The 21180-nt window shown below is 40.9% G+C and overlaps 1 protein-coding gene across 2 annotated transcripts in view; it reads left to right on the top strand.

Annotated features, from left to right (window-relative positions):
• Positions 1-19671, top strand: part of LOC142804054 (spatacsin) — a 64465-nt gene extending 44794 nt beyond the window's left edge. For both annotated transcript variants that reach the window (XM_075890574.1, XM_075890569.1), the window contains exons 28-38: positions 2171-2287; positions 2383-2503; positions 7101-7237; positions 8577-8787; positions 10192-10338; positions 11271-11521; positions 11968-12130; positions 12448-12533; positions 14589-14738; positions 17815-17966; positions 19361-19671. In XM_075890574.1, the coding sequence (XP_075746689.1) occupies positions 2171-2287; positions 2383-2503; positions 7101-7237; positions 8577-8787; positions 10192-10338; positions 11271-11521; positions 11968-12130; positions 12448-12533; positions 14589-14738; positions 17815-17966; positions 19361-19544 (1719 nt within the window). In that variant the 3' untranslated portion in view covers positions 19545-19671. The remainder of the gene's footprint in view (positions 1-2170; positions 2288-2382; positions 2504-7100; positions 7238-8576; positions 8788-10191; positions 10339-11270; positions 11522-11967; positions 12131-12447; positions 12534-14588; positions 14739-17814; positions 17967-19360) is intronic.
• Positions 19672-21180: the final 1509 nt, after the last annotated feature.

Genomic DNA, 21180 nt, shown 5'->3' with positions numbered 1-21180 from the left:
TTGCTCCAGTGGATTACTGACTGTCGCAACGCGCATCTGTCTTTGAGCAGACCTCTCATCATGGCTCAAGGTGAGAAGTATGCTGTAATGATGAACATTGAATCGTTCAAAGCGTCAGAAGGGTGGTTTGCGAGGTTTCGAGAGAGACACGAACTTGTCTTCAGGAGTGTGTGTGGCGAAAAGGCCAGTGTTGACGAAAGCGTGACCACCGAGTGGAGAAATGTGAAGCTGCTGGAGCACATCGCCGCATATGAACCACGTGACGTGTTCAATGCAGATGAAACTGCTCTATTTTTCAGAGCTCTGCCCGACAAGACGGTGACTTTCAAAGGGGACGCGTGCATTGGTGGCAAGAAGTGCAAGCAAAGGGATAACTGTGCTTCTTGCCGCCAGTAAGGCTGGCACGGAGCGCTTGCCACTACTTGTCATCGGGAAGGCGCTTAAGCCACGTTGTTTTAAGAACGTCAAAAGCCTTCCTGTCGAGTACACAGCGAACAGGAAGGCGTGGATGACATCGGACATTTTTCGCTGCTGGTTGCAGCAGTTGGAGCGGCACTCACGTCGAAGGACCGCAAGATAATTATGGTTGTTGACAACTGCAGTGCCCATAACTGTACAGTCGAACTGAAGAGCATCAAAGTAGTTTTTTTTGCCGCCCAACACTACGTCTGCTCTTCAGCCGATAGACCAGGGTATCATTCACTACGTGAAGTCGAAGTACCGCAAGCACCTGCTAGAGCGAATGATCCTATGCTCAGAAGCTGGAAAGTTGTATCAAGTGGACTTACTCGGCGCAGTGCACATCACCGCCCACGTGTGGAAAAACACTCCACCGCAAGTCATCGCCTACTGTTTTCGGCACAGCGGTTTCGTGAGGCCCGAGCATGTAGCAGTGGCTGACGATGGCATCGAGGAGGTGCCAGCCGAGTCCACCGATTATGACTGCCCGACTTTCGATGCTGTCCTTCCCACAGATGTGACCTTTCAGGACTACATCGCGATTGATCATGGTGTTGCCACGAGTGGTCTCCTGACCGATCAAGAGATTATTAATGATGTGACGGGCGCCCATGAAGACCACGATTACGACGAAGAATCATGCAAGGAGATACAGCCGCGACCTCATCGCATCTCACGGGAAGTCTCGTAGGCGCTGTTAATATTAGAGGACGCTTGCCTGAACACTCCCGACTGCTTGCGTGCTGTTGGCCATTTCGGACAGTTAAGAAAAATTGTGATGTCAGCCGGAATCTGCGTGAAAATGCAGACGACAATTGCAAAATACTTCAACAAATAAAGGTATGCTTCTGCAGCTTGATTTTAAATGTTGTTTTTCCTGTTCATTCGTTAATTCTGCATTTGGTTAATTCGGACAGTTTTTCCGGTCCCGTGAAATCCAAATTAACGAGCTTTTACTGTATTGTGCCCTTCATGATGCGCTCACGGCTGTTTAGCTAGCTCCACATATACCAAATTTGGTGTTACGTAGCATCAATGGATGACAAAATATATGACTGGTGCCAACATGATAAACCTGACACGCATGTCATGTAGGAACATGACAACATACCATGCTCATAGCGTGCTCGCAGCCGTTTTGCTAGCTCCACATATACTAAATTTGGTATCACGTGATGTGAACGCATGTCATGTAAAAACATGACAACATACCATGCTCATAGCGTGCTCCCAGCCGTTTCGCTAGCAACACATATACTAAATTTGGTATCACGTGATGTGAACAAATGACAAAGGTAAACGACACATCCAAACATGATAATCATGACACGAAAGTCATGTACGGCATCATTTACCTCCACCTCATAATGTTGTGCTGATTTTAAAGTGATATGTTAACATTTCTCATTCGTGCTTCGCATATCATCAATTCCCACTCTACGTGGGATCTGCCAATTTTTACAGTGAAGTTATCTTAGTCAACTCTCTGCTGTCCTAGTAGTAGTAGTAGCAGTAGCAGTAGTAGTTGTAGTAGTAGTAGTAGTAGTAGTAGTAGTAAATAGTGGCAGTGGCAGTGGGTCACGTGAAAGGGAAATTATTGTGGTGATGATGATAATGCTTGATCTCATGCGCTCGCGTACCTACAGCTTCACTATCTGACGGTTTTCCTGGCACGAAACTGATTTCAATTTTTTATTTATTTATTTTTCAGGAGATTGAGTCATTGAAGAGCCTTATCGATGAGCTTCTTTCGCAAGGCCAATTTCGCAAGGCCTGCCAGTTGTCGTCTCTTTTTGGAAGTTCTACTCCGGACCTCGACGTCTTATTGGTAAGCTTATAAAATAAATTCTCTCACGCAACCCCCTCACCAAACTTGACTGTGCCGTGACGTTTGTTTGCAATCATTACTGTTTTCTTTGGCAGACGTGCGTACGCTTAGCACAGCAAATGTTGACTACTGATGGTGTCGACCAACAAATCATGAGCCTAGTTGGGAAGGCCCTGTTGGTGCCTCTGAGAAAGACTTCCATGGTTGTGCTTTCTCGTGAGTATTTCAACATTGCTATTGCTCTATGACAGCTCAACCACATTGAAATTATACCAATGAGTGTGAAACTGCTAGTTTGATGCCTGGGTGTAGCAGTTTGTTTTGAAGAACATGAAATGCTGAAATGCCTGTGTGCTAATATTTGAAGGTGCAAGGAAGAAAAGTCTCAATGATCATAAATTATCTGGGTGCATTTTAGATCTCTCTTAGCTGACCCATGGCTTTTCGATTTAAAATGACATAGAGTGATCCCTTAAAGCAAGGCGATAATGTTTGAGATATTTCATCAACACTGCAATTATGTGACAATGCAATATACTTCTTTGTGCGTATCTATCTATCTATCTAGCCGCCTACGAATTTTAGCTCTCCTGGCCGTTTCAATAATGGTATCGATACCAAACTTGGTATGGCATTTGATCACTGTATGAAGAACATGTTTGACTAGTCATAACATGAAAATTATGACATGTTTGTCATGAATGTCATGATATATATTTCATGGTCATGCCACTCTTGTGGTGGTTTCGTTCACATGGCATGTTGCAAAACTGGTATGGCATGACATGATTGCATGGCAAACACAAGCAACAGAACATAACAAGAAAATCATGACATGCGTATCACGTAACAACATGACTACATGCTACACTCATGATGCGCTCGTGGCTGTTTCGCTATCGTCACTTATACCAAAATCGGTACTACGGTACGTGAATGGATGACGAAGGTATGTAACTGGCACAAACATGATAATTTTGAGATGCGTGTCATGTAAAAACATTACTACATGCCACGCTCAGAATGCACTGGTGGCCGTTTCACTAGCTTCACTTATACCAAATTCGGTATTGCGGGACGTGAATGGATCACGAAGTCATGATACTGGTGCAAGTATTATCAACATGAGATGCGTGTCATGTAACAGCATGACTACATTCTATGCTCATGATGCGCTCACGGCCACATCGCTAGCTTCACATGTACCTAATTCGATATTACGCGACGTGAACGGATGACATAGGCAAATGACACATCCAAACATGATAATCACGACATGCGTGTCATGTAACAATGTGAGTACATGCCACACTCATGATGCGCTCGCGGCTGTATTGCCAGCTTCACATATGCCAAATTTTATATTACGTGGCGTGAATGGATGTCGAAGGTATGTGACTGGTGCAAACATGATAATCACCAGATGCGTGTCATGTGAGAACATGACTACATGCCACAGTCAAGGTGCCATACATTTCAACGTGGCACGGTGCGCGTGCTCGCTGGCGTTCATTTTGTCACGTCACGCCGGCGTTGCCACGCTAGGCGCCGTTCCTGCCATATACTTGCAGGCGCGCGCCGCACTGCGTTGCTTTGACGCATGCATGTTTCAGCACGTCCAGCGTCCCTCCTTCACGAAAAGAGCCAGACGCAGTGCTATTTGGTAACGTAGTGGGTGTGAAATGCAGCATGTTGCATTCCACGCCGGTTGTCGTCGGGCCGTGCCAACGGACGCTGGTCGCACCTGGCGTCTAACTATAGAGTTCTCACGTTCTGCTAACCTATAGCATCGCTGTGCCCAGCATGCACGTGCGTCAACGCTACATTGGAGTATATTGGGCCCTTCATGATGCGTTCGCGGCCGTTTCGCTATCTCCACATACACCAAATTTGGTGTTGCGTGACGTCAATAGATGAAGGTATATGACTGGTGCAAACATGATAATTCTGACACGCGTGTCATGTAAGAACATGACAACATACCACGCTCAAAGTGTGCTCGCGGCCGTTTCGCTAGCTCCGCATATACTAAATTTGGTATCACGTGACGGGAATAGATGACGAAGGTAAAGGACACATTCAAACACGTTAATCATGACACTGTCATGTAGCGCATTATTTACATCCACCACTTAACGTTGTGCTGATTTAAAAGTGACATATCAACTTTCGACATTCCTGCTTCGCATATCATCGATTCCCACTGTTCGTGGGATCTGCCAGTTTTTTTTTTGCAGGAGTATTTTAGAGAGCAAAAACATTTGCGCCATGCGAAAGTCTTCTGAACTTTGCAGAATGTTGCCTGAGTGTGGTTTGTCAGAAAGATTATTCTGAGAGTATCATTTCTTATTTCAATGCCAAATTTGGTTTGGATATTATGCAAAAGTGCTTGTCTAAGGTGTGTCTGCCACATACGACACCTCTAGAAATTCTGCCAAGATATTCTATCATAGAATTTTTTTCCTTATAATTGTCCATGACGTATGAATGTTTATAATACGTTGTAATAAATGGTTGCTCTACACAAAGTATATTTTGAGTTACAAATATTTTCAGACCATTTATGTTTATAAATTTTAGGAGAGAAAAAGCTTTTGAGAAAATCATCATTTTCGTCTTCATTAAAACGCTATTTACACTATGTGGCACCCCTATCAAAGTTATCTCTATACTTCCATATATTGAAAATAAGTTGTTTCTGCGTGGCAAGTTTTATCAATAAACGATTCATTTTAAGGAAGGGAGGAAAGTAATTTTTGAAATTCCATATTTGTGGCTACCTTCCCATTTGGTCATACAGCAATCTCCTCATTGAAGTTTCTCTATTGCGATCGATGGGCAACCTTGGAAATTACTTTCGTCTTTAAAACAGAAATTCTAATGATAAAACTTCAAACCTTGATTTAACGAAGCTAATATTTTGCTCAATACAATCATGAAATTTCTTCAGTTGCCCGATGAGAACTCAGAGCATCGGACGCGTTATTTGAAGGTCGCAGGTTCAGATCCTACTGGTCGCAAGTTATCTTTTTGTCCAGCTTTTCTTTCTTCTCATTTATATTACAATTACTTCTTATAACATCCCCTATACCTTGCTTGCTGTTATTGTCTATTAGTTTTCATTAATGATAAAACTTGTACATAAGAAGAATAATATATTTGTTATTAATTGAAGTATCAAGCTTATTTTTATTGGAGCATCACATCATGTAAATTATACCTCACTCTCAATAAAAATGGCGATTTTCTTGAATTTCCAATTTTTTTCTTGTAAAATTTAAATACAACATTGGCCTGAACATACTTTTAATGCAGAACATACCTTCTTTTGAGGAAGTATTTATTAGTCAAACATTCACACAAAGTGCAATATTATAAGCGAAAAAATGCAAACATGGAATATTGCGGCAAAATTTCTAGAGGCATATATGGGAGAAAAATTTAAATGCTTTTGTTGAACTTCAAACACCTTAGCCAAGTGTCTTTGATTAATATCTAAACTAATCGGAACAAAAAAATGGTACTAATAATTTTTCTATCAAACCACACTTGGGCGTCATTTTGCGAAGTCTGGAAGACTCCAATATGGCGTAAAACATTTTCTCTCTAAAGCATTTCAGCAATTCTAACGCGACATTAAAATTTTTCTTTCTAAAGTATATTTTTTTCATGTACATTTGAAATGGTCGCCAAAATGGCTGGGACGTTGGGCATAGAATGACCCCCATCAGTTTACGTTCACCCACAATAGTAGCAGCTGCATTGTAGTCCTCTTAGCATGACCACTTTTCTGATGCTCTACTGTCACCATCATTCATCAGTGGCTAAAAGCATTGAGTAGGCAGGCATGCATTTAGACATCCTGATGCATACTGTTAATTCACTGAATACCATGTTTCTACTCTACCAGAGAAAACATTTTCTGTGAACAGCCCTTTCAGGCACAAATTATGATGCACTGTCTATGAATGTGTCAAATTCACATTGCATAATTGCAAGGCACTCATTATTACATTCAGAAAAAAATAAAATGAATCAAAGTGTTGTTTCGTGTGTTTGTCATTACTTGTAAATAGCATGTCATTCAATATTTAATTATTATGCTCTCAGTCACATTCCATTTTAACATAAACAGAATCGCATCGTAGGCTCCAAATGTGTGTACATGTAGTTTTTGATTGCATTCATTTCGAGACAAAAAAAGTAGTACCCCAACTTTTGTTTTGGAACAGTGGTTCTCAAACAGTGGTCCGCGAAGCCATTTTTATTATCTGCGAAACTCTCACCCACTTTTTTTTACCATTTTTTTTACAAAACGAAGCGATGTGGCACGTTTGTTTGATGTTTTTGGTAACACTAAAAGGCACATCTTTCACAATCTAGTTGTGTTAATTTACATACGTACTCCCCCTCCGTTCCTTCCACTGCAAAGAGTCCCCCATCACTTCCACCAGTTCACAAGGGGTCCGCGACAAATTTATGGCTGAGAACTGCTGTTCTTGACAACTGTGCGCTAAGCAACTCATGGAACATTGCATTGTTTTCACCGAAGTGATGTATTACAGTCATACACATCACACTGACTTAAGTCAAGACATATTGACCATGGAGAAAGTTCACGAAGTTCATCCAGTCAGCAATGTATATTGCTTCTTTTTCAGCACAAGTTGGCACAACTGGCATAAACAAGTTCTGTATTTAAACATAGCCACTGCAAATGAAGGGGATGGGCTTAGTACAAATGTTTAAATTATAAATAGCTGCAAAAAAGAATGTGTTATGTAGGTAACGTTTATTTGTTCTGTTGGTTTAGCGGCTTGGCAAAGTACCAGCAGCTACGAAAAATCTAGAGACGAAGGGATCCTGAAGCTTTTGGAGCAGCTTGCCACGTCATCCTCTCATTCCCAGGAGCTATGCCAGCGTGTCCTGGTCATGTTTAACCTGTCTTTGGTGAGAATCAGTCATTCAAAGTGTGTTGTGTTTTTTTCCCACTGCTTCACTCAGTGTCACTTGAGCAACAAATTCAACTGGCAAGGTAGATTTTATTCAGTTTCATGCCATCAACTTCTACTTACTATTGAGTGGGAATTAAGCGATCTCACTAGATGGATGCTTCTTAATACATTCAAGCCTTGCTTTAACGAAGCTTATGTTTTGCTCAATACATCATCAAAGTTTCTCTGGAAATCCAGTAATTTACACTTATTGACCAGTGGTTATCATGCCTACACGCTATATGCCCAGCCCATGTCCATTTCCTCTTAATTTCAACTATGATATCCTTAACTTCGGTTATTTGTCTGATCCACTCTGCTCTCTTCATGTCTTTTAAGGTTATATCTATCATCAGGCAAGCGGGTTAGGGGGAGACAGAAAGTTAGTTGGGCATATGAAATTAGGAAGTTTGCGGGTATAAGGTGGCAGCAGCAAGCACAGGACCGAGTTGACTGGCTAAACATGGGAGAGGCTTTTGTCGTGCAGTTGACGTAGTGAGGGTGATGATGATGATTATCAATGTTTGTTCAGTCCCTTGTAATAACTCGAAGCCTATTGTATAGCACCGAAGCAATGAAATCAAATTGCAAGCTCACTTTATATAACAATATATTTAAGAAGATGTGCGCAGAAAATCAAGCCCCCCAAGAAACATGCTGAGTTTCAATGCTTAAAAATGTTTGGTTATTGTTGATTTTATTACCATATCGGTTTGAGATGGACCTGTGATATATCTTTTAAGGAGGTTGGTAGGTTTTTGCATATCAAACTCTACCAGATTGCCTTGTCAGAAAAAAAGTTAAGATGTGTACTGTGCAGTTTGCAATCATGGCGTACTAACAGGCATGTTACGCTTTTTTTTTGTGGGCAGCAGCAGTGAGCAGAAAAACACTAATAGTTAATAGTAAGAGAGTTGAAAACCGTCAATTGGGCATTTTATAAATCAATGTACAACTTTCTAATTAGAATTTTTTGCCCAGCCTTGTTGCATTAAAAGGTGATTAATTTATCTTGCCAAACTAAGTGAACAGAACGCAAAAAATAGTGCGACTTACTCCATGCCACAGCAACATGCACTTGGCAACGTTGTCACGCAGTGCATTGGCATACTTTTAAAGTCTTGCTAAAGTTGCCTTGTATGAAATTGGGCACGCACTGCTTTAAGGAGTCATAGACAAATATTGTTTCTCATTATGGTAAACTCATAAATCTGTCTACTGGTTGTACAATTGCATGTGCTTAAAATATTTTGTCAGAATATTGGTGCCTAACCTGTTGCATATCGCCCATGCAGCATCTGCAGTGTTCATATGAGGAGCTGGCTTTGGAGACTGACCCTATCAGCCACCTAGGAAGTCTGCTGAGCAGTAATGACTCGGAACGCATTCTTTCTCGTAGCGACTTTGCCCTGGCAAAGAAGGTGATAGTGTCTTTTAAAATTCCTGATGAAGACGTGGCCAAGTTTCTGTTTCGTCAGGCTATGACGGCCATCCGAGCAACCACAGGTATAGAACCTTTGATTTCTCATTGTTCCTCTGTTGCTCTTCTGCAACCACATTTGGCCTTTGTGCCATAAAAACATTGCGTGTTATCACATTTAATTTTTACATGAAAATAATGATCGCTGTGTAAAGACAAGCTGGCATTTTCATGTGGTGGGAGCGGGAGGAAAGAGTGCTTTGTGAGAGAATTTAAATGCACAAGAGTGTGTTGTTGGAACTAGTTTTCTCATCTTAGTTTTGAAAAGTGCAAAAAATGAAAGGCAATACTCTTCAATATAGCTTGTGCAGTGTGACGATTCTCACATGGTGCCTCGTCAAGTAGTGTTTTGCATCATGATATGCCGACTGGCCCAATGTCACGCCACCTTGTGGTTAGTGCCTACGCATAACCTCAATGCCCTTTTCTATTTTTGACATCAGAATGCGTGTCAAAAGTTAGAATGATAATTTCGGTGAACTGAATGACAATAAAGGGGCCCCACAACACTTTTTGAGCATGGTCATAAAATGCTGCCGGTAGTCTAGGCTTCACGTGAGCTAAAAATTGTAGTGCAGCATGCAGATTGAAATGTACAAATAATTATCAAAGTCAGCTAAAAATAGCTCGCTCTTTTCTCAACAAATGATGCCATATACCCAAAAGACCATGCCATAAGCCTTAAGTTCATGGCCATTAGCTGATTTCAGCATCGTGAGCTGCATAGTTACTGCGGTGGCCTTGGGATGGCGCAACGTGTCTGCGCGCTTGCTCGCAATCCCACTGAATGCAAGCGGCACGTTCGATGAAGAAAAAGAAAACAAAAATGCTCAAGGTCAGGACATGCACAGCATAACTTTTTTCCCCAATGCCATTCCTTCCCCTTTAGTTTCCTGTGTGCCATATTTCGACGGGAGAAGAGAGAAAGCGCTTACAGTGTGCTGCTAATCTCAGTGACTGCTGACTGAGGGACTGCTGATCTCAGTGCTTGCTGACTGAATTGTGACTGCTGACTTGTGCGGCAATAAACTTCTTTAACAAGGCTTTTCAAAGATTACATGGAAAAGTGTTGCAGGGCCACATTAACATTATTCCATGCAGTGCAGAAAGAGGGAATAAAAAATATTTATAAAGAAAATGAACATGAACGCTGACTATCTGCTTAATGTTTTATGAGATTAAGAAATGTTTGTACGGATAATGGTAGGACTAAGTAAAATAGCTGCAGTTGCCTATAAAGTAAGACAAAGCAAATTAGGGTGCTGTATTAATCCTCAAATGAAATTCCCTTTTATTCATTAGTGATTGTGCATCGCATTGTTTCTATGTTGGCTCTGTTATAGTTATCAGACTGGAGAAATTTTAGTGCATAACATTGTGTCTGTTCTTTACACTGGAAGCTTTCTGTGATATATCTTTTTGCATTCCAGCAAAACGTGACAGCGAGAGCAAGAAAAAGACGATACTAGATTCCTGGGACCTTGCTGTAGGCCTGTGCAATGACCCATGTTTACTTGGAAATTTCCTGCTCAAGGCACGAGCGCCAAGCATTGATGCTGTTCGTCATAGCTTCAAAGGTGAAATATTTCATGTTGTCATTGTTTAGGCCACTTTCGTGTCAGTTATGGAACATTTGGCTGGTGATTTGCAAATTTGGTTTGGGATTCATAGGTAGTTAAACTATGTAACTAAGCTTTTTCATGGCAATAAGGGCACCGCTATAGCACTAGAAGATATGGTAAAACATTGTGACTTTCGTGCTGTCACTTATTCACTAGGCAAGTTGTGAAGTGAAGATGTTACCACTGATTAGTATTATTCTCAGCTAGTGAGTCATGGCTACATAATCAATACTCACTAAAGTGATTTTGGAATTGTATCATTCCAATCATATATATTGTGCTAATGTTTAATTACAAGGAGCAAGGTGGGCCTCTGGATCTCTATGAAAGGTTTGCCAAGCATGCCTCTCATTATGAAGTGTTGAAATATGAGGAGCATCGGGGCCTTGTAAATTCCAATGTGTGGAAGACACAGTGCAGCAAAAGCTGCATGAGGAGCCTCAGTATGTAGCACAGCAGCACACTTTCCTAGAAATTATGGTTCTTTTTACGTACGATTCAAGAAATTGCATGTTGTCACACCTCATGAGTCAAATTCACAGTTACATTATAGTTATGAAACACAGAAGTGACAGGACTCAATGATAATTTTTCTTTGCAAGACTTGAGTTACCTGACACTCCTCCTCGATACATGGGTCAAAATCTTCATTTGGATTTGCTGAATAGCCCAACGTGCAGTGTCTTCGTGATTGCAGTATTTTGCTAATTATGTCAAAAAACATCTCCATACTATGATATAGCTGCACATTAAGAAGACCAAGGTGGTTAAAATGAATTGGAAATTCCCCCGCTACATGTTTCATAAGGTATTGCACATAAAACTTCAAAAAATCTGTTTTTTGGTTTACTCTTTTTATAAGCTGCTCTCTATTTTGCGACATGCAGCACTGTCACTGGAGGTGGAGCTGTGTGTGCGGGCTCACAACTGCTTCCTGGAGGCATGCAGCATGGAGGGAATCTCACGCGTGTTGCATCGCTGCCACCGGCTCACACCATACCTCGTGGCTGGCAACCACTTCAACCTACTTGTGTCCTTACTGACTGGCATGGCGCGGTACAGTGAGATGACGTATGTCTTTGATTTGCTGCAGCAGCACCATCGCTTCGAGCTCTTGTTCCAAAAAGGCATGGAAAAGGTTAGTGTCGAGACAGCGTGCATTCGCAGGCAGTCTAAACTTTTTTCATTTTTGCTACATACAGGTGAGGATAAGTGTAAGCTCATTGTGAATGGTTTCACTGTGACATATCTTCACTGCACCCTTTGTGCTCCCTCCCCTTGTAACTGACGCGGCTGGTTACGCTGCAAAACACTGTGGCGACTTCTGGGTGATCTAAGCTGTCATGACCATGACAGTGTACAATACACGAAACATCATCAATGCACAGTCATAATGAATTACTAATTCAGCCTGGTGTTTGTAAGGAAGTGCAGCAACACTTTCATAGCGAGTTGCACTGAAGCTCATGTTGTGACACACTTTAATTATATCTATGGTGGAGGAAGATTTAAGATTTTGATAAGCCAAGACACATACCAACCATGTAATTCGGTATTCTTTTTCTTTTCGTTTATTATTGTCAGGTGCCCTACCTAAGGGTCGCATTGCTGGACTACCTCAAGCATCGGGGATGTGCAGACACTGACTTGTACTCCATGTTGACACTGAATTTCAATATGCATCGTGAAATCGCCGAAAACCTGGAATCTGCGGCTCTCAAGAAGATGAACCGACTCTCAGGAGATGGTAAAGTTTTAGGCATATTGTTCCTTTTTTTATGTTAGCTGTCATACTCGGTATTTTATTATCCTGTTCTTTATGGTAATACACCAACTGAAACTTGTGAGACGAGTAGCACTTACTGCTTCGTAAGCCTCTTGACTTGTGATATAGTTGAACCTGGGCATATCAATTAACTGTATAAAGTTAGCTTTTGTAATATCTCTTTGGAAATTCTTTGCTGAGGTACAATAGCACTGCATTGTCTGTAAATGAATAGCATTCACATTCACCTGTGACATTAGTGGCGTTGTGCAATGAGTGGTGTTGTGCAATGATACCAGGGCCCATGACATGGAGTGTACAAGAACAGCAGACCTTGGACACAGTGATGCAGGATTTGGCCGATGCAGCTGAAAGCTATGTCAAGGTTCGTCCTCCACTCATGCTGGCTTTTTATCATGTTATTTTACTCTTGAAGCCTTAGAATGTCACTCCGTCACTCTTGAAGCCTTAGAATGAATGAAGACACTGACGAGTAAATGTGGCAGAGTTTGAAATGTAACAGCAGCCATGCTTCATAGACTGAAATCATCTTCAGCCTCCCATTCAGTAGCCTGTATACTTTCAACTAAAACAGTACTTACGAATAGAAAAAAAAAAATTTAATTCAAAGTGAATTTAAACAGGGCTCAAATATTTGTTTAATATTTTTTCAATGCTTTGAAGTGAAAACTTCAGTGGCAGGGGATCCCAATGCGCATTCTTATGAGATAGGAACAGGGAATTGTTTCTTTTGGCTAGATTGAAGTGCTGCAGGGATGGTGTTTCCTAGCTCTTTTATCAAGAATTACGCAATGCAGAGACCGAATTGTATTTTTCATTTACTCGGTTTGGTGCAACCTATGTAGTGTCGACAACACCTTACGCGTTAAAGGAGAAGATGCGGTTTCCTCTACCTCTCCCCTCCAATTCCCGTGGAGGTCCAAGTGATTTGGCACAGGCGTCCTCCATTCTAATTCAAGGCTGCTGTAAAAATCAATGTATAAGAACATAAAATTTCGGATGCTAAAATGCTAGCCATAATTTTTGAGACTTTTTTATCCAAAATGGCATTAATTAAAGCCCTCACTTATGCCGCACCGGTTCTAACCAGCACTTTTGCTAGTCAACCAGATTACGGCCGTACTCTAAAGGCAGCTTTGCCTCAAAACTAAATTGTGTTGTGGTGAAGGATAATTATAAAATGAAGGGGCCGCTGTAACGGCTCAGTGCATCACCATGTTGGAATCTGCATTGATTTCGAGTCAACACATTTGCTACCATAACAGAGTTTGAAAGGCAGCTTCGCTGCAATGCAAGGGTGTGAAGGGTTGAAGCATATAAAAAAATTTGAAGGGGCCAGTGTCAGTCGTACATTGACTGTATTTGTCTTTGTGAAGTACAAATAGTGAAAATTTCAGTGCAAATCAAATTGAATAGCAAACACTATAAAAAAGAACTATTAGAAAGTTTGAATATTCGCTCACCTCGAGTTTTAACCCTTTAAGTGTCAAATTATTCTGAGAAAAACTCACAAATGATCATTGAATGTACGAAATGTGTAAAGTCAGGAAAAAAAATCGTAAAAAATGAGCTACAGTATTTTGGTGTCAGCATTACTTAGAACTGCAAAACATTCAAAGCATGATATTCCTTGAAAGACAGGTCTACACACAGTGTCTTATCACCGTCTGCACACATGACACGCGTCTGTTCTTTTCTTGGAGCGATGAGTTGCGCTAGCAAACACACGACATCTTCTATGCGTGTGGCTGCCTTGGGCAGAATAAACTGTGTAATCAAGGACAACAAGAATACCTCGCGAGTTTCGGCAATAAAAATTACAGCAGCACCAATAAGGGTGAAAATCGACTTCCAGTGCTAGTAAAGGCAAAAACTCAAGTCTCGCACACCTTTGTTGAGGCCGTGGGACGAAGCCAAAACCACGAATAGACATTGCCTATGAATGTTGCTGCAGACTTCATGACACGCTGGTGCTAGGAATGTTTTATATTTGCTAGAAGGTAGCACAATAATTTTCAATGCTTCTTGTAAGTCCTAGCAAGAGGAAACACCTTCCAATGAGTATGTATTGTCATGACAGCACGAAATTATACGTGCAGTGTTGAAACTGTTCCCATATGTCACTATGTAACAGAAAACTGCTGTCGTATGTGTATGGCAAAAACGCTTAAAAAATTAAAAGTGAGTGTACCTCTGCATAGTCTGATGATGTCTCAAGCCCCTGACTTGAAAAAATGAAAGGAAACTTAATGAAACACAGTGAAAAGCAGAATGTTCATTGTGTTTTTTATCTTGCCCGTTGCTTTATTTATGTGCATTTCGTTTGATCCCTTTGAATTGCCAGAAAAAGGGTGCACTACGAATATAAGTCGACGTCGCATCGTGTATTGTCGATTTCATAGGCAATCATTGCTTGCAGGCGGAATGTCTTCTCAGGGCTCAAGCGTGTGCCCGGCAAGCGCAGCTTGTTGCCCTTCAGTTGCGCTACTTCAAATCTCGGCTGCCACTGCTCAACCTGACACCTACATCTGCCCTTTCTACTGTAGCACATCATCCAAACTTTTTCGAGGTGAGGTTTGTGTGTCCCCCATTTTTCGGAAGTTACATTTAATGAAAGATGAAGATGAAGGAAAGACAAAATTGCATTGCTTTAAGAACAACTACTTTATTGCACAGAGGAAGTTAATTGTTTAGGGCAATAGCATTGCACAGCAGAAGTAAATTACAAATAAGACAGTCAGTCAGCCTCTGCCATATCACTGACAGTAAATGATTGCATGCAATGAACAATATGCCTCAAATGTTCTTGCATGTACTTTTAATGCGTCGAATTTTACTTGCCCGTGTTAGCTGATGTTGGTGTAATTACGTTGTGCCCTTCGGCCAGGGCTCGGTGCCTATGACCAACCTCAAGCATGTCTGAGCGCAAACAATGAAACATCAACTTCTATGACAGATTGTATGAAACATGCAGAGACACTACATATCGCATTGTCGCCGATGCATGTCACGCTGTTGCTGAAATGACCTGTTTGGCATGGTCTGTGGTGTTTTTCCACCATTGCACAAATGCAAAACCAACCAATAATGAGACTGGTGTTACATTCACGCAGCCATTCTGTTTAAACACTTTGCAGTTATTAAACCTCCACTGTATTTACTCTATCTGGTACCTTGATGAGTTACCTGCTGAATGAGACAAAACAGATTATAACTGCTAACCGGTTTCATTTTCATCACTGCTACTGTTTAATGAATCCCTTCCATTTGCATATCTATTCGAGGTTCTTGCTTCTATCGTTAGAAATTAATAGTTGGAGTATAACTGACAGACAATGTGACAGACGCAGATGAAAGGCAACAAAATGAATGTAACAGTGCAATAATTATCAACTGTAGTTTACTGGCTGAACCACACTTATATGATGCTTACACAACGTGACCCTGCTCAGGCAAGCACAGGAGATGACCAAATACAAGAAAGGCGAAACGTGCAGCGAGCATGAAAAGAAATACAAACTGATCATCAAGGAAGATATAGACGTTAAAAAATCAAGGACGAGAGTAGAGCTGTGCGCCGCCGCGCCACAACACTGGCGCCGCCCATTTTTGATCACACCGTCCGCGCCGCCGCCGAACTTCTGTACAGCCAACGCACAATAATTTGGGGCGTGCCACCGTTTGTCTTATGTTTACCAGAGCGGAGAATCTGGGCACAAAATACAATCACTTCACCTTCGTTTCTGCAAATTTCTGAGAGTGGCATTTTCGGTGTCATGACTGCTCTCTTGTTTTCGTGCTTACATGCGCTGTCTATGTAAGAGTTTTAAAACAGCTTCTGAGGATACACAGTCGAGCGTGTTATTCTCTCTTGGCGGTTCTCATTCTTTTGGTGCCCTTCATGACACCTGAACAATGATTCGCCTAACATGGTTAGGGCATATACTCTAGAATTGTTCATATACGAAAAATGTGTGTTGTGAATTGCTTTCTACCCTGCTTTGCCATGTATTCCCCACCCGCTACCCTGTTCTTCCTCGCGTCTTGCAGGATTATTATGTACGATGAACTTGAGATTTCGCTGCATTTTGTGAGTTTCTGATTGCGCAAGTGGAAAAAAGAAGAGTGTAGCCGAGAAATCCGAAATGATGATAGGCTCAATGCTTAGCACTCACATAGCACACATGTCTTATGAAGACATAAATGTCGAAGAGCCTGTATAAATTGTAGTAGAGAGATTGTAGTGCAGTGTAATGGTGAATGAAACCAAAGGAAAACGCTCCTGATTATTTCAATCTTTCAACAGACGAATTCTTTACAGCGAAGGCACAGCGAATTCTTTACAACAAAGGCCAGCATGTTTCGACGGTTTTTGTATAATTTTTGATTGCGAGAAGAATTATATGCACTATCTTTATAGTTTTTCATCATCCCTGGCATGTTCTGTGAAACGTCCAAATAAATTACTTTTGTATGTACATTGTATGATGTTCCTGCGTATAAAATCTCTCGAGCCCTATAGCGCGAAACACTGCTGAAGCATAGATGACACAAGCTGCTCATCTCCATCGCACAAAGGGCGCATGCGATGCCTACCGTTGCTTGCTCCTCAACTGGAAAGGAAGCCCAGTCTGCCTTTTGCTGGTTGAAGAATTGTGAAGGGATACTTGGGTAGGAGGCTGCGTGGCTCGATTCGCATCTGTGAACTTTGAATATAAGGGTGTGGTGGCGAGTGCTAGCACACGCTAGCGTGTTCGGTGTTTTAGCAGGCATCAGCAAATGGCTCGTTTACCCTTCTACACGCTATGATATCACTGTGTGAACCCTGCTTTATTCCCGGGTTTTTTACCGGGTTCTTTAACGTGCATTGAAACCTGATAACACGGGCCTACAAAATTTTCTATGCGTTTTCTCGAGTCGATACATTTGTGATCGTAGCGGAGCCTGAAAGGCAGCTTTGTAGCAATACAAGAATGTAATTAGTTGAAGCATATTGTAAATGTGAAGGGTCCACTTTTAATTGGACGTTGACTGTATTTGTATAAAAAATTTGACCGTAATGAAGCTTGAAAGGCCGCTGTACAGCAATACGAGAATGTGATGAGGTGAAGCATATTGTAAATATGGAGAGGTCATTTTTAATTTCATGTTGACTGTATGTCTTCGGTAAGTTCAAATAGTTTGAATACTAAAAATACTAGTGCAAATAGAATTAAGTAGCAAATAATATTTGAAAAATATCTGGAATTATAAATATTCACACACCCCTATTTATTAGATAATGGACAAACATTAGTCAATTTTGTTTGCATTGTGCTATTTTACTTTCATCTTTGCTTTTTTGATATCTGAGCCTTCTTGATGATCGGCTTATCATTCCTTTCCATGTTAGCTGTGCATTTTACCTTTCTTGTATATTGTGGCAATATTTTTGTTTGCCTGAGTTGGGTTTGATCACACTGTGTGCATGTTTCTATATGGGTGGTTCAACCAATAAATTTCTGTTGATATTCAGCGCTGTGTTAAGCCTGTTTTGCCTGTGTCTGTCATGGCGACCCCTGTTTATTAATTGTATAATTTAAGTGTATTTATGTGATAAAAGATGTTTCTAGCTTACAGTTTTACTTGGCATGTGTTTTGTATAGGCTGACATGATAGCAGAGGCATACGGACTTCAAGGCTGGCACAGTGCAGCACTTTTTCAGAGGTTATTGCTTGAACAAGACTGGGAATACCTTCGGGATCTGTGTTCAGTTTGCGAGTTGACTCCTGAAAATGTTCAAGAGATAGCACTCAAGTAAGTCTTCTTTATGCATGGTATGAAGCCACAGCAATATTAAATTGATACTAGTACCTGTGCAAGTCATGGTGATGATAACTTTGACAGCACTGCTCACATTTGTTGCTTTTGTCATTTGCGGTCCTTCCTTCGTGTCTTTGTAAGGTTCACCAAGGCGTACTATAACTGTGTATTATGACGGAATGTTTGTTTAAAATTAGCCAGTAAATGACTAATTTGGATATCAAATATGAACTGACTGGCAAGTCAACCAGATAAGTGTTGCGTTACCCTAAGTTCCTGTTGAAAGCCAGTGTACTGGTTTTAGTACAGCAGTTTCAAGAAATGTTTTGTGAACTGTGCATGATAAATGTATATTTCAACGTAAACATGTTAAAGTTTCATGCAGGTTCATTTATGCGTTATCACTTTTACCTCCGCAGTAATTTGACTGTGTGCTGTGTTGTACTTTTAAGGAGCCAGCCGCGCATCACTAGCATGCATTACATTTTCACTAAGTAATTAGTGTCAGCTGTATAAAGATACATACAATGAAGCTCTCTTGGTGCCCTTCGTGACGCCTGAACAGTGATTCACCTGACATGGTTAGGGCGCATACTCTAGAATCATTCATATTCAGCTGTATCTTGCCGGTACTTAGCTACGGAGCCGAAACCTGGAGACTTACAATAAGGGTTCAGCTTAAATTGAGGACGACGCAGCGAGCAATGGAAAGAAAAATGGTAGGTGTAACCTTAAGAGACAAGAAGAGAGCAGAGTGGATTAGGGGACAAACGGGGGTTAAGGATATCATAGTTGAAATAAAGAAGAGGAAATGGACATGGGCCGGGCATGTAGCGCGTAGGCAGGATAACCGCTGGTCATTAAGGGTAACTAACTGGATTCCCAGAGAAGGGAAGCGGGTCAGGGGGAGACAGAAGGTTAGGTGGGCAGACGAGATTAAGAAGTTTGCGGGTATAAATTGGCAGCAGCAAGCACAGGACCGGGTTAACTGGCGGAACATGAAAGAGGCCTTTGTCCTGCAGTGGACGTAGTCAGGCTGATGATGATGATGATGATGACAATGAAGCTAGAGAAAGCATGAAGGGAATGTAATTTTATTTAAACTTCTCTAAATAACGAACGTATGGAAGCGTGAAGCAGAAGTAAACAAAGAAGACATGTGACATATTAGAGCTGCACTTGTTATATTTGTAATATGTTTGTATCTATTGCTTAGACAAACACTAATAAAACTTTGCTGATTAGACAAGTTCTATTTGCTTTTAAAATTACTCTAAAAATAGTTTTATTGATTCTTACTGCAGCTTTTCAGTTGCTTTGAGCACCCATGTTTTCTTTAACCTCTTCCCTCAAAATTAAGGCCAACAAAATTAATGTTTCCATTCAAGGTACGAGGCAGAAGGAGTGAGAAATGAGAAGAGTCGTGAAGCACTCGAACACATCATTGAGAGGCTTCCCTGCTTGGAATCACGGCTGCAGCTGTCGAAGAGGCTCGGATTTTCGCGGCTAGCATCAAAAACACTGCAAGATCACTCTTACCTTTGCGACCGCCTCGAACAAGACGTTCGGTAGCCACTGTTTTCATAATTTTCTACAATGTTGTCAAAGTAGTATTTGTTGTATTTTGTACTGTACTGTAAAGAAATGATTTTTACCTTATGAAATAGTGACTAGTGCAATAAAGTTGTTCTTGTTCAAAGCGTAGCCCTCATTCAAGTGTACAGGGCAACCACAAAGAATTGTCCATTGGCACTGGACTTGTCACTGGGCAAATGTGCGCTGCAATTGTTGCGACATGCTAACTTGGATCACGTGATCCCACACTTTGCTCAGTAAGGGAAGCGGATAACCGGAAATTGCTTCCACCCGGTTATTTTTTATTTTTATTTTTTATAATCAGGTAGCACTGGCTGCCTTTTAGGAGCCATGGTAGGAGTGGTTATACCAGATTACAATATTAGACATTGCATCGTTTCAGTTAATGAATGGGGGGGGGGAGAACAAGAGCACATTGACCAATCATAAAAATACATGCGGATGAATGAGAACTAAAGACGCGCTCATGAAAAACGAGACCAACAACATTCACAATAATACACTGAAGTTACACACAGAGGAACAATAACACTTACAAAAGAGAAGGATTGAAAACCTGAAGAACATAAATGAAATACTGAACAAGAGCTGATTTACCTTAAGGGAAATGGTCAACGAAACAAAATCAAAGAGTGTGAATCAAAGAACAGCTTGCGCCCACGGAAGCATACCATGAAATGAATACATACCCGCATACATTGCCAGCTGTAAAAAGAAAATGAAAGAAAAGATCTGTGTGAAACATCACAGATAATCTTGCACAAAATTTGTGAAAGCATGAACCAACAACAGGTAGACTGCATCACATGGAAGCTCGTTTCATTCTGATATTAAAAAAAAATTGATGTGCATTCGTTTTAGCTTGTGGTCTTATAACTGTCTTACTGTGCTTCCATCTCATTGGCCTTGCGCTATTGTACTGCATGTAACCAGTGATGTCCATTTTAATGTTACTGTTTACAATATTGCAAAGCATTTGCAGTCGGTGCAATTTCCTGCATGATTCTAGAGCCGGAAGTTCACATTAACGTTTCGGGTTAATAATGTACACATGCCTGCTATAAGCGTTGATGCTCTTAACACTTCTTTTTTGTACATATTCAATGCGATTGATATTGCATCTGTATATTCTAATAGTGGTGTAACTAATGTCACGCAGAGCACAAGGTTAGATTTAGGAGTGAAATGTATCATACAATTTCTAAGCGTTTCCTCAAAGCTTTGGAAACTATGTACTATCACACAAGGCTACTCTAGCTTAGAAAAGAACTTACATGCAATTCCAAGTATTTAAATTGGTCTATTGAAGCTAATGAAGAATTATTAATGTTATAGGTGTGAACTAGCAGCTCCTTGTAGCATGCGACTCTCATCTGAACACACTTAGAAACATTTAAGCGTATCTGCCATGCAGGGATTGATTGCAAGTGTTTTCTTTTCACCGACAATATGGCAATTGTGGCTTCTGCCACAAACACCATTCAAGTTTTAAAATAAAATAAACTACAATGTATGCAGGCTTGAGAACTTGGGTCACAATAATTATATAGGAATAAATGCTGTTAAATATCAGTTCATTTTTTTTCATTCACCTAAAATACTGGAGACATCA

The sequence above is a fragment of the Rhipicephalus microplus genome, chromosome 1 (genome assembly GCF_043290135.1).
Source record: "Rhipicephalus microplus isolate Deutch F79 chromosome 1, USDA_Rmic, whole genome shotgun sequence".
NCBI lineage: Eukaryota > Metazoa > Arthropoda > Arachnida > Ixodida > Ixodidae > Rhipicephalus > Rhipicephalus microplus.
The sequence above is the reverse complement of the archived record's forward strand: the minus strand, read 5'-3'. Positions and strand labels throughout refer to the sequence as shown.